The 13,987-nt window shown below is 41.2% G+C and overlaps 1 protein-coding gene across 2 annotated transcripts in view; it reads left to right on the top strand.

Annotated features, from left to right (window-relative positions):
- DPYD (dihydropyrimidine dehydrogenase) overlaps positions 1-13,987 on the top strand; it is a 646,680-nt gene that overhangs the window by 335,189 nt on the left and 297,504 nt on the right. For both annotated transcript variants that reach the window (XM_087719294.1, XM_087719293.1), the window contains one exon: positions 12,697-12,881. In XM_087719294.1, coding sequence (XP_087575420.1) covers positions 12,697-12,881 — 185 coding nt within the window. The remainder of the gene's footprint in view (positions 1-12,696; positions 12,882-13,987) is intronic.

Below are 13,987 nucleotides of genomic sequence, written 5' to 3'. Positions count from 1 at the left end.
AAGCCCAAATTGAACACACATTACATGGATACATAATTAGTCGTGGCAGTCAAGCACATACTGTATCACTTTTAAAGCTTTATTTGAGGAATCTTTTCCATTTGATTTGTTTTGCTAATTAAAATATTTTGTGGCTTACCAATATATCTTAATACTACTGGAGTTTACCCCCCTCCCCAAGTGGCCTATAATTGGTTGATATTTTTCCATTTAAGTCTATTTACTCAATGAATATAGCAGTTTGAACTAATATAATGTACAAAACAATTTGGGCTTCTGTCTTGGTACCACATCATTTAGTAGCAATTATATGCTGTTGTCCATTTTGAATGACCTTTGCATATTCTGTAACCACTGTCTTCATAGAATACTTGAAACCTGTCAAAAGTGTTGGAATTTCTGTAAAATTAATTAATATAGGATGGGATGTAGGTCACCAGATCTCTTCTCACATTCCTATAGAACAGTGATGCTGAAACATTTTTTCCTTGGGTCCTGAAAGTTCAGGTGTGCACGATAGCGCGCGTCAACACCCATAATGTGATGACCCCTGCAGGCCCCACCCCCTCATATGCGCACGTGACACCCCTGCACTCTGCCCTGCACATGTGTGTTTGACTCCCATTTTGGTGTAAGCAACGGGAGTTGTGGGGGGTGCTCCCATTCATCCCTCATTTTTGGTCCCGGGAGGCTTCGGGGAGGCCTGCTAGCACCAAAATGGGGCGTGGAAGTGTGCCGCATCCCCCTATCCCGTGCATGCGCGCACAACCCCACCCACCCATGTGTGTGCTTCTCCCAGCAGAGCCCCAGATATCAGCTGGATGGGGGGGAGGCACGCGCATGCGGAGTGCAGCTGACTTGCGCAACGGCTCATGTGCCACATGTGCCATAGGTTCGCCATCACAGCTATAGAATATCCTGCTAATGCAGAAATGTAATGTAATATATAGAAATAATCATATAATTATAAAAGTTGAATCCAAAGTCCTGATTCAGTTTAATATCCACTAATATATTAAAAGAAAATATATGCATGCACAACTATGGTCAGTAGATTAATTAGTTGTAAAGATGTTTGTGCTAATTTCAAAAATATTATGTTTGCTCCATGACACTCAGAATATTTCTTTTATCTCTGACATGGAGAGAAATAATAGTAATTATGTTTACTTTGAATTCACAGTATTTATTTCTTAGGAAGTGCAGTTCAGTGGTCCATCAGCAATGGGAGAAAATATAATTATGTCAACCCAAGATTTTATCTCAAGTTTTCAAAACCTAGAAGAAGACAGAGAGCTGTAAGAGTTCTATGAAATAGATTTGGAGAGAAAAATGGTAACTTGGCCAAGATCACTATTGAATAAACTTCTGGCTGTATAAAGATTTTAATACAAATCTCAGTGGTATATTTTTTGTACTCTAACTGTGGCTACTTAATCAAGTAATATATTGGTCATGTCATTGGTATAGTGATAAAGCCAAATTTTTCTCATAGTATTGGTGGGCTAAAATGGAGAACTCCCATGTATGGAATTTCCTTTGAAAAAGGCACAGTTTGGGGAAAAAAAGTAGTTAATAAATTATAATTGATTAAACTCTTCTTTTTTCAGCCAAGGTACATTCAGTACCCTTTCAAGATCCAAGAAATCTATTTACAGACCATTTATTTATTACGAGTGCTTTTTTCCCCACTTCAGTTTTTAAATCTAAGCAGTTTACAAAAGTAATATCCAATAAAGCCTTCAGTACATATGATATTAATAATAAATGTAATAATAAAATGACAGCAACAATCATAAACATCCAGATCAAAGTACCTGGATCAAAGTACATTGTTCTGTTGTTTGTCAATCTCAATTTGCCACTTAAATACTGTAGCTAAGTTTTTGCCAATCTTCTAAATATCTTCTAAATATTAACAAGAGTTCTGATCTTCTGAGTAACCCAAATCCACTGGATGCCTCTGATAGGATTGAGAACTCTTAATATAATTTATCTACTTGCATGCCTTGGATAGCAGATTTTACTTAGAATATCTGTGGGCTGTCAGACTCCTGAACGCAAAATAACATCATAACTACGGTAAGTAGTACCATGGACTTGGAGGACTGGCGGACAGTGTAACATGTAATGGAACTGGGTGTTTGTTAATATGATTTATTGGATTATGGATATTTTTCATTTTCTTTTTTTCTTTTTTTATATAATTTTTTTTATTAATTTCATATATACATTCACAATTATATGATCTCATAACTGTTATTAATAATATGTATTTATAACAATTTTTCCCCTACAGTTGACAATATACTTGAAATTGCTTTCTTACCATCCCATAAATCCATCTTATCTTACAACAATCCTACTTCTTCTTCCTTCCTTCCCTCCTTCCTTCCCTCCTTTCTTCTCTCCTACTCTCCTTCCTTCCCTCCCTCCTTCCCCCTTCTGTCCCTCCTTTCTTCTCTCCTTCTTCCCTCCTTCCTTCCCTCCTTCCTTCCTTCCCTCCTTCCTTCCCTCCTTTCTTCTCTCCTTCTCTCCTTCCTTTCCCCCTTCCATTCCTCCTTCCTTCCCCCTTCCTTCTCTCCTACATTCCCTCCTTCCTTCCCTCCTTTCTTCTCTCCTTCCTTCCCTCCTTCCTTCCCTCCTTTCTTCTCTCCTTTTCTCCTTCCTTCCCTCCTTCCTTCCCTCCCTCCTTCCTTCCCTCCTTCCTTCCCCCCTTGCTTCTCTTTCTTCTCTCCTTCCTTCCTTCCTCCTCTCCTTTCCCTTCGCTCCTTCCCCTTCCTCCCCTTTACCCTTCCCCTCTTCTTCCCTTTTCTTTCTTTTTTTTTTGTCTTCATTGTGAGTTGTATTGTGTTGGGGGGGGGAGGTGCAACCAATCTCATTGTATAAATGTTGTGCACTGACAATAAAGAATTAGCATTGTAATAAATATTCTTGCAAATATCCAGGCCCCAGCTCATATACAGTATAACTTTCGGAGACAAGCTGGCAGCCAGCATAATCCCGAAGTAAGCATGAGAGTACATGCTTACATGTACCACAGTTAAGAGTACAAAAAATATACCACTGAGATTTGTATTAAAATCTTTATTCAGCCAGAGGTTTATTCAGTAGTGATCTTGGCCAAGTTACCATTTTTCTATCCAAATCTATTTCACAGAACTCTTACAGCTCTTTGTCTTCTTCTAGTGTTTGAAAACTTGAGATGTATTTAAACATCAGGACGTTTCAATACCAACTGAAGTCCTTAAATTGTTTTTAAGGACACTCTCATATAGAATGCATTATGATAATTTGAGAAATAATGAGGACATGAATTATGTCAATATCTCCTGTTCCTGGAATAGCAATGATTAGTGCACCAGTCAAAGCTGAGCAATCTCCATAGTGGCCTGTTTTAGCAGGACTGGTAAATCCCAAATAATCCCATGTTTGTGGAGGCCCATTCAAAGCTATCGTTGGAATTATCCCAGGTTTCTACATTAGCCACTGTTCTATTTTATTCATATGTTCTTTTCTACTCAGATCTTTGCAAGTTCCAATCATTCCTTTGCAGATGGTCCAGAAACATACTATATTTGATAATATTAAAAGCTTCCAAGAGATCTAGTAGGATCAATAGGTCTTAGCCCATTGATCCTACTAGATCTATCTTTAGAGCTGAGGTGGCACAGTGGTTAAATGCAGCACTGCAGGCTACTTCAGCTGACTGCAGTTCTGCAGTTCGCCTGTTCAAATCTCACTGGCTCAGGGTTGACTCAGCCTTCCATCCTTCCAAGGTGGGTAAAACGAGGACCCGGATTGTTGTTGGGGGCAATATGCTGACTCTGTAAACTGCTTAGAGAGGGCTGGAAGCCCTATGAAGCGGTATATAAGTCTAACAGCTATTGCTATTGTTATTAGCATAGGTAACTGACATAGGACATTCTCCTATGCAGAATCATGAATTTTGATTTCAAGCAGAATGGCTGCTATGCAACTGAGAAGATAATATAAGGGCAGAATCCTTAAATTACCCACTTGAACATGCAGAAAATTTCACAACCATCCATCTGCAGAACAGATCATCTTGTGTCCATCAGAAATGCTACTCATCTTCCATTACATTTTTGTTAGGGTTAATGCAATACCACAAACGTGGCTGGTATGTCTCAGTGAGGGGCATCTGATGAGCCATATTTTGATAATGTACCCCACATCTTTCTTTTTTTCCCATCCATGATTAAATTATAGATGAAGATGGCTTTACTACAAATAGACCAAGTGACTATTTTAGGACTATTGAATTAAATCAGCAGTTCTAGATTAAGGAGAAAGCAAAGTTGATTTTTGCAACTTGCAGGAATTTTTACTAAATTAGTACATTTTACATTTACTTATAGACTGGATATCCTGTTTTTATTTTATTTTATTTTATGTTTTTAGAATGTAAAATGCCCTGAGACTTTAAAGGAAACTAATCACTTATGATCATGTAAATATTTCCAGTTTCAAAATTAGGTGTCAAACAATTCCGTTTCTTGGTATTTTCTCTAAATCATCAGTATCTTATCTTGACATTCAGATTTTTTTTTAAAAAAAATAGCTTGTCATTATTAATATTAGTAATCCTACATTGTAATCCTATTAATTTGTCATAATAGGGATTTTATACTCTATCAAAAATGAGATAGAGCCTAATTATTATTTCCTTCCACTGCATTTTGAGATAGTGCCTATGTGAACATATAATATCCAATCTGTTCTTCATTCTCCTTTACATTGCATTTTTTCTATATATTTAACTGTACGTTTGAACAGAGCTCTAGCTTATCTAACGTTTTATTTTCAATTATTATGCTAGTATCAGAAAGACTAACTGTTTTAGCTTGTGGAGGGCAGCTAGTAATTTCAGAGCTACATATAAGCACCCATGTTCTTTGTTCTTGGAGGTCCTTCTACGATTGCTGAAAATTTCAGAAATTTGTTCTCACAAATTTCATAAGAGGAACACATCAAAACTATATTATGACACATAAAAACCAGTAGGTTTTAGTTGAAAAAAAACCCTTCCAAATTCACGCTCCAGGTACCTACCCCAACTCACCTTTCGCCCTACCCAAATCTTTTGACAATCGCTTTATAATAAAAATCCATCCTTCTGTTTTAGTTTTAGTTATCCTATTAGCATAACCATCAGACACATATTCATGAGCCAAGGTGGCGCAGTGGTTAAATGCAGCACTGCAGGCTACTGCTAGATCGGCAGGTCAGCGGTTCAAATCTCACCGGCTCAGGGTTGACTCAGCCTTCCATCCTTCCGAGGTGGGTAAAATGAGGACCCAGATTGTTGGGGGCAATATGCTGACTCTCTGTAAACCGCTTAGAGAGGGCTGAAAGGCCTATGAAGCGGTATATAAGTCTACTGCTATTGCTATTCATGTGTAAACATTTTTTTTTAATGGTGCCATCAAATTAAGACCAGTAGTAATTTGCTTTATGCACAGTGGTTAGAGTGCAGCACTGCAGGCTACTTCAGCTGACTGCAGTTCTGCAGTTCGGCTGTTCAAATCTCACCGGCTCAGGGTTGACTCAGCCTTCCATCCTTCCGAGGTGGGTAAAATGAGGACCCGGATTGTTGTTGGGGGCAATATGCTGACTCTGTAAACCCCTTAGAGAGGGCTGAAAGCCCTATGAAGCGGTATATAAGTCTAACTGCTATTGCTATTGCTATTAATATTTAACCTTCAGTCATTCCCTGAGACAAAATTGTGTTTCTCTCTTCTTGCTTACAAAATTCTATTACAGATTAAAAACGGGTAGAAATTGTATCAGAAGTGTGCAAATTTAGTTTACATGGCACAGCCTTCCCTTCTCCCCATTGCTAACCGATTGCCATAGCAAGTTTGGTAAAGTACAGATCTATCTGAACCATATGCAAGAAAGAACTAAGCCCTTTATTTCAGGTAGATCCTCTGCCTTCAGCAGAGGATCTTCTTTTATGTTCTTCTTACTCTAATACTTGATTGTTCATATCTCATGTTTGTCAGGTATTTATTAGTCGATGACCTCAGATTCCATCTTCTGCCACATGTCATGGAATATCCTTGTGTCTTGCATTTCAATGAGTCTGTGTTTTCTCATATTAGATTCACATTAGGAAAATAAAGTCCCAGAATAACTACAATGTCTGTGAAATGTCTCTTTTTAAAAAAAAAATCAAATCTGCCTGTCTGAGGAATTTGTGATTCTAATCACCCTCATTTTAAGGCCTTTCTGGGCTCCCCGTTCGTCTGCTACGATGCCACGAGATGCCAGGGTCAGAATTGGGCCAAGCTATGTGGGTTGTTTTCTATCAAATTAGCTGTCAGTTTCATCTTTCCAGAATCCTTTTTATTTCATTGGCCTTTGACCCGTTTTTTTTTCCCCTTTGATATTTTCTACATTTGTTTCACTGATACTCTCATCCAAATTAAATTGTTTTGCTTCCTCTGTCACAAGATTGACCGTCTTCGGTCTAGCTGCTTAAAATTCACAGAAGACTTTTCTGCTTCAGAATTACTGTAGGGGAAAAAAAAATACTTCTGGGTCGGCAATATGCTAGCAGATTATCATACTTAAAAGATCCAATTGCAAAGGAGAAATATTTATTTGCACCAGGACCACTGTGGGGAGAAGGGCTTCCCCTATTGTTACTGACTCTTCCATTTCTTTTCATCTGTCTATCCTTCAGCCCATCGGGAATCTCTAATCTTGTAAGAAAAAAATCCAGTTCCTTTCCATAATGAGGGCTTTCAGTTTAAGGGAGGTTTCCCCGAGACAAAATCCAGCTGTGTGGGCTCCTTTTGTGCAAGAAACGGAGCAGATTTGACGCTGTTCTCGGTGACAACTGAGAAAAATGCTAGCAGGTTTCTCTTTCACATATATGACAGCACAGCTACATCAGTTTAATTGACCTTAGCAATCTACATCTGTCTGTTGTATGTCCCCAAGAAATGAGAGAGAGAGAGGGGGGGGAGGGAGAGAGAGAGAAGGAAGGAAGTAGAGGGGAGGGAGGAGAGAGAAAGAGGGAGGGGGAGGAAGGAAGAAAGGGGGAGGAAGGAGAGGGGGAGGGGAGAGAGAAAGAGAAATCTTTGAGAGAGAGAGAGAAGGAGGGAGAGGGAAGGTAGGAGAGAGAAAGAGGGAGAGGGAAGGAGAGAGGGGGGAGGGAGGATAGGGGGAGAGGGAGGGAGAGAGAGAGAAATCTTTGAGAGAGAGAGAGAAGCAGGTAGAGGGAAGGTAGGAGAGAGAAAGAGGGAGGGGGGAGGAAGGAGAAGAAGGGGGAGGGAGGAGAGGGAGAGGGAGGGAGAGAGAAGGAAGGAAGTAGAGGGGAGGGAGGAGAGAGAAAGAGGGAGGGGGAGGAAGGAAGAAAGGGGGAGGAAGGAGAGGGGGAGGGGAGAGAGAAAGAGAAATCTTTGAGAGAGAGAGAGAAGGAGGGAGAGGGAAGGTAGGAGAGAGAAAGAGGGAGAGGGAAGGAGAGAGGGGGGAGGGAGGATAGGGGGAGAGGGAGGGAGAGAGAGAGAAATCTTTGAGAGAGAGAGAGAAGCAGGTAGAGGGAAGGTAGGAGAGAGAAAGAGGGAGGGGGGAGGAAGGAGAAGAAGGGGGAGGGAGGAGAGGGAGAGGGAGGGAGAGAGAAGGAAGGAAGTAGAGGGGAGGGAGGAGAGAGAAAGGGAGGGGGAGGAAGGAAGAGAGGGGGAAGAAGGAGAGGGGGAGGGGGAGAGAGAAATAGAGAGAAATCTTTGAGAGAGAAAGAAGGAGGTAGAGGAAAGGTAGAAGAGAGAAAGAGGGAGGGAGAAGGAGAGAGGGGGAGGGAGGAGAGGGGGGGAGGGAGGAAGAGAGAGAGAAATCTTTGAGAGAGAGAGAGAGAGAAGGAGGTAGAGGGAAGGTAGCAGAGAGAAAGAGGGAGGGGGGAGGAAGGAGAAGAAGGGGGAGGGAGGAGAGGGAGAGGGAGGGAGAGAGAGGAAGAGAGAGAGAGAAATCTGAGAGAGAGAGAGAGAAGGAGGTAGAGGGAAGGTAGGAGAGAGAAAGAGGGAGGGGGAGGAAGGAGAGAGGGGGGAGGGAGGGGAGGGGGGAGGGAGGGAGGGAGAGAGAGAGAAATCGTTTAGAATTGGAAACAATAAAACTGGGCACATTTTTTTCTTTCAAAATAAGGCAACACAATCCTTGTTAATTCTTCAAGATATGGCAACAGCCATGCCATAAAATATACTATATTGAGGAGTTGCACAAAGAAGCTATTCGAAAACTCAATCCTATCCAAATATCTGATTATTACTGTATAACCATTTTATGGAAGAGGTGAGTTATAATCTGAGATTAAAATGATTCTTGTCATAAAAAGACCAGAAGAAAAATGCCCCGTCAACTACACCTTCATATTTATGTCCCGCTTCTTTTTTTCTTTTACTACAACTCTGTATTATTTATTACATTTGTGGACTCTTTTGCTAGTTTTATAGGGCAGAATGCAAGGGATCCCACACACCTTCCCACTCCCAGAGCTTTCCTGTGAGGTAATTTGAGGGAATAGCTGATCCAAACTTCCGAGGGAATGTCTGTCTGTCCCTCTATTTATTTTCTGCCTTTATTGTTTTTACAAATAACTCAAGGTGGTGAATACGCATGATACTCCTTCATCTTTTTATTTTCTCCACAACAATAACCCTGTGGGATGGATTGGCAGAGAGAGAGGGAGGGAGGGAGAGAGGGGGAGGAGAGGGAGAGGAGAGAGGGGGAGGAGAGAGAGAGGAGAGAGGGGGAGGAGAGAGAGGAGTGGAGAGAGAGAGGAGAGAGGGAGAGGAGAGAGAGAGGAGAGGGGGAGGAGAGAGAGGAGAGGGAGAGGAGGAGGAGAGGAAAGAGAGGGAGGGAGGGAGAAGAGAGAGAGGAGAGAGGGGGAGGAGAGAGAGAGGAGAGAGAGGGAGGAGAGAGAGAGGAGAGGGGGAGGAGAGAGAGGAGAGGGAGAGGGAGTGGGGGGAGGAGAGGAAAGAGAGAGGGAGGGAGAGAGGGAGGGGAGAGAGAGGAGAGAGAGGGGGGAGGAGAGAGAGAGGAGAGGGGGAGGAGAGAGGAGAGAGAGAGGAGAGGGGGAGGAGAGAGAGAGGAGAGGTAGAGGGGAGGAGAGGAAAGAGGGAGGGAGGGAGAGAGGGAGAAGAGAGAGAGGAGAGAGGGAGGAGAGAGGGGGGAGGAGAAGGAGAGAGAGGGAGGAGAGAGAGAAGAGAGAGGGGGAGGAGAGAGAGAGGAAGGAGAGAGAGAGGAAGGAGAGGGGGAGGAGAGAGAACCTAGAGAGGGAGAGAGGGGGAGGAGAGGAAAGAGAGGGAGAGTGGGAGTAGAGAGAGAGAGTGGGAGAGAGGGAGAGAGAGAGGGACTGGTCCAAAGTCACCAAGTCATAGCAGAAGGAGGTTTGAAACTGATATCTGACTAGATTACTTAAAAAAATAAGGCTACACAAAGTTGTGATAAAAATGAAATAGTTCAAAGAGTCCTGATTTTTAAAAAGGACACATTAGAAAGGGAAAGAAAGAAACGAGCAATTTGTCTTGGCCATCTGGAAGGCTCTTAAAACATTGTTTCGTCAACTGGTTTGGGCATCCCTTAAGAGAGGTGAGCCTGTTAGATGCTTACATGAGGGTTAACTGGAATGCACTCTGTATGGTGTTTTTTCCCCATTGGTTTTTTTTAATCTTTTAATTTATTTTGGTCTATTTTTAATTGGTTTGTATTGTTTGTATTGGACTGTTTGATAATGCCCTCTGCCCAGATTCACAATATGAGATTAGTAGCTTTCTAAAATAAATAAGTACGTAAATAAATGAGAGCCAGTTTGATGTAATGAGTAAGGCAGTAGGCTAAGAACCAGGAGATCGTGAACGCTTACTCCTGTTTTACGTATGAGTCCCTCTCTCTCAGCCCTAGGATTAATGGCCAACCACTTCTGAAATCTTGCCAGGAAAAAGGCAGGGATTTGTCCAGACAGTTTCCAGGAGTCAACACTAACTTGAAAACATGCATAAATAAATATTTTTTTAAAGAAAGTTAGCATCTCAAGAAGATATTTTTCTTGATCTCCTTTTTCCCCCCTGAACTGCTAATTAATGCAGGTATTTAAAAAAAAAAACAGACAAATGTACAGAATAGCTTTTTATTATATCATTCCTTTACTTACAGCTTTACACGGTATAGTCCAGAGACAGTTTTTAGCACCTCATCTGCTGTTTATGAAAACTAAGCTATAGCCTACATAATGCTTGATTGATTGCTATGGCAACTTCCTTTTTGCTACAACTTATACCAAGAACACATAAGTACTGAGTGAAAAAAAAACCAAAACATTAGTATTCACCTCATGCTTGTGCATTGCCCATATTTTCTACTGGACTATCTGAAATTGGGAGGAGGGGGCGTGAGGGGAAGGAGAGCTAGCATCCAATTACTAATTTTGCATAGTTAATGTTTTGAAAGCAAACACAGCCCATATTGTATCTACATTTTCATCCATATGGGTATGAGATCACTTAATCCACGCCAGATGGATGGTTTTCAAATTCAGAAGATTTAAATGTGAAGTGCAGCAAGTCAAAATAAGTCATTTTCTTCTCCCTGAAAGCATCAGGTGCACAACTGGGGACACACAGCTTCCCTCAAACATTAGCTGCTATATTTCGCTTACCTTACTTCAACATTGACCTAGAAGTTTTAGTGATGAGAAAGCCTCATTGGAAGACTTTCTTAGATTTTCTTTCGATTCTTAAGTATTGAAATAGTGCCATTATATGTATCAGGTTCCAAGAAATATAGATTTTTTGAAACCATATAATGTCCATATTTAGGGTTCAGATATGTTAAGAGAATTCAGATTCCTAAACTTTAAATACACGGGTGTTGCAATTCATGATCAGAACATTACAGTTTGCAAGAAGCCTCTCTTATGGCCACAGCTGCTGAAAAGTAGACTGATTCTTGCGAAGCAGATGGCAGCAGTTATGAGAGGCTTATGAAGCCAATTCTAAACTTGAGTAGTATCTCTAAAGGAACACCCTTGTCTTTGATTGGAATAGAGAGGAGACCAACTTCTAGGAATTATAGAAGAGTAGCAGTGGTGGGTTTCAAAAATTGTTGGAACCTATTCTGTGGGTGTGGCCTCCTTTGTGGGAGTGGCTTGCCACCCATGTGACCGGATGGGAGTGGCTTGTTGCCCATGTGACTGGATGGGAGTGGCTTGCCACCCATGTGACCGGATATGAAATTATGAATTAGTACTTAGGTCAGTCCAAGTAGCTATTCAGAAGTTAGTGGTTAGAAGCAATTTAAAAGCAAGATATGGAATTAAAACCAGAAATATTTTGTTGGCTGTTTGAAAGGGCGTGTAATATATATTTAATTTTACACATGTTAGCAGCTGCTGGAATTGTGTTTGCACAACATATGTAAATGAATAAATATTACAATGTGCAGGAATAAATATATTGACAATTAAAATCAAGAAGAGTTTGAATACTTTTTCACGTGGGATTGGTTTTAGCAATTGCCAACTAACGGAAACAGAAATTAGAAATCCAAAAGTATGAAAGAAAACACCAATTATGTAAGGAAATGTCCCTAAAATGTATAAGGAAATATTACTAGATCATTATTAATGCGTAGATAACTGCGGGACATTACACACCCACCAGTGGTGGCTTTCAAAAAATTTTGGAACCTCTTCTGTAGGTGTGGCCTGCTTTCCGGGTCCACTGGTGGAACCTCTTCTAACCGGTTCGGTAGATTTGACGAACCAGTTCTACCAAACTGGTGTGAACTGGTAGGAACCCACCTCTGAAGAGTAGGATAGTCCACACATTTCATAGAAGAACAGTGGGAATGAATGTTATATCTTTCATTTTTTTTATTTCATTTATACTTTATTTGTATGCCGCCCTTTTCCCTGAGGGGACTCAGGGCGGCTCACATTTCAGGGGGAGGGGAAGACAAACAAGTTACAACAAGAAGACAGTACATTGTTAAAAAAAAAAGCACAACAGTCATACCATTCGGGTGGGGTTAAAGTCATTAGCCCCAGGCCTGCTGGGACAGCCAGATTTTAAGGGCAGTGCGGAAGGTCTGGAGGGTGGTGAGGGTCTGGATCTCCACGGGGAGATCGTTCCAGAGGGTCGGAGCAGCCACCGAGAAGGCTCTCCTCCGGGTAGTTGCCAGTCAACATTGGCTGGCTGATGGAATTCGGAGGAGGCCTAATCTATGCGATCTTATTGGTCTAGTGGAGGTAATTGGCAGTAGGCGGTCTCTCAAGTACCCAGATCCAATACCATGAAGGGCTTTGTAGGTGACAACCAGCACCTTGAAGCGCACCCGGAGATCAACAGGCAGCCAGTGCAGCTCGCGGAGGATAGGTGTTACGTGGGTGAAACGAGGTGCACCCACGATCGCTCGTGCGGCCGCATTCTGGACCAGCTGAAGTCACCGAATGCTCTTCTAGGGCAGCCCCATGTAGAGCACATTGCAGTACTCCAGCCTAGAGGTCTTTGTTCCCTTATGTGAAAGCTGTGAAATGTAATCATACAATCTACAGGAATTCTCTAAACCACCTCCCTGAATTTTGTGTGGCAATCCTACCTGATAAAATGCATCACTCAATGGTCTTTTAAATATATATATATATATCTTTCTCCGTCTTTCTTTTCATTACAGTAAAAGGAGCTCTGCATCCTCTCCAGTTTAACCGTTGGGGTCTTCCTGAAGTTGATGGGGAGACCATGCAGACAAGTGAACCAGGAGTTTTTGCTGGTGGTGACATCAGTGGGTTGACCAACACTACGGTGGAATCAGTGAATGATGGAAAGCAAGCTTCCTGGTACATGCACAAATATATACAAGTGAGTTTTGAGTGGAGCTTTCTCTGATTTTATCCACTTAATTCAGATCCGTATTTAACTTTTAATTTAGCAGAGTGTATAATTAAAGATTGGCTAAAATATAATCAATTCTAAGATTATATTGCAAGTAGTGTACAAGTTCAACAGAAGAATTATTATTTGAAAGATCGGATATTTAAATATATGAGTACTTAAAGCATTGCTAAACTAAAAATAAATTTATTGGTTGTATATATGTTTCTGCCTGCATACATGGTGGAGGAAATTGCTCTAATTTGTTTTTTTTTTTCACTTAACCAATGAGATTTGCTTTTACTTCTCAGATCTACTTTCCTACCCAAATCTTGCATATTTTACATATAAAAAGAGTACAGTAGCAATAGCAATAGCAGTTAGACTCATATACCTATTCATAGGGCTTTCAGCCCTCTCTAAGCGGTTTACAGAGTCAGAATATTGCCCCCAACAACAATCCGGGTTCTCATTTTACCCACCTCGGAAGGATGGAAGGCTGAGTCAACCCTGAGCCGGTGAGATTTGAACAGCCGAACTGCAGAACTGTAGTCAGCTGAAGTAGCCTGCAGTGCTGCATTTAACCACTGCGCCACCTCGGCTCTGTAGAGCAGGCACTGTAGCTTATATATGCCCTTCAGTCCTATGGTCAAGGTACATGATGCTGTTTCTAATTTATGGGTTTGTAATTCTTTCTCAGTTTATTCTCCCACCTTTCTGGAGGAATGTAGCACTTTAAATAGACATTTTCCCATTAATGGGAAGTATGGATGATATAGTAATAATAATGGTAGAGAATTAAACTCGGTAGGTTCACCTCCAGCCCATTTCCTATGAGTTATGTGGCCAGCAACATTTTCTCCTGAAGAGATGGAAACAAAAGCAATTATGATTTAAATATCACTTCTACTAATCATAAGAAAAAGAAAAGCTTTTGTAGCCAAATGCCCAAACAATTTTAATTAGATGGAATAAAGCCATTGAGCACTGATAAAAATGCAACGAGGATCCCAAACACTTGCTTCTCATAAAATATTATGGGGAGATTGGACCCAGATCCAGAGCATGCAGAGTGAGGTTCAAACAAAAAACTT

The sequence above is a fragment of the Thamnophis sirtalis genome, unplaced genomic scaffold, assembly GCF_051295495.1.
Source record: "Thamnophis sirtalis isolate CommonGarterSnake01/CBP01778 unplaced genomic scaffold, rThaSir2_p1.2 scaffold_7, whole genome shotgun sequence".
Classification (NCBI taxonomy): Eukaryota; Metazoa; Chordata; class Lepidosauria; order Squamata; family Natricidae; genus Thamnophis; species Thamnophis sirtalis.
Note: the sequence above shows the minus strand (reverse complement) of the source record. Positions and strands in the feature narration are given on the sequence as shown.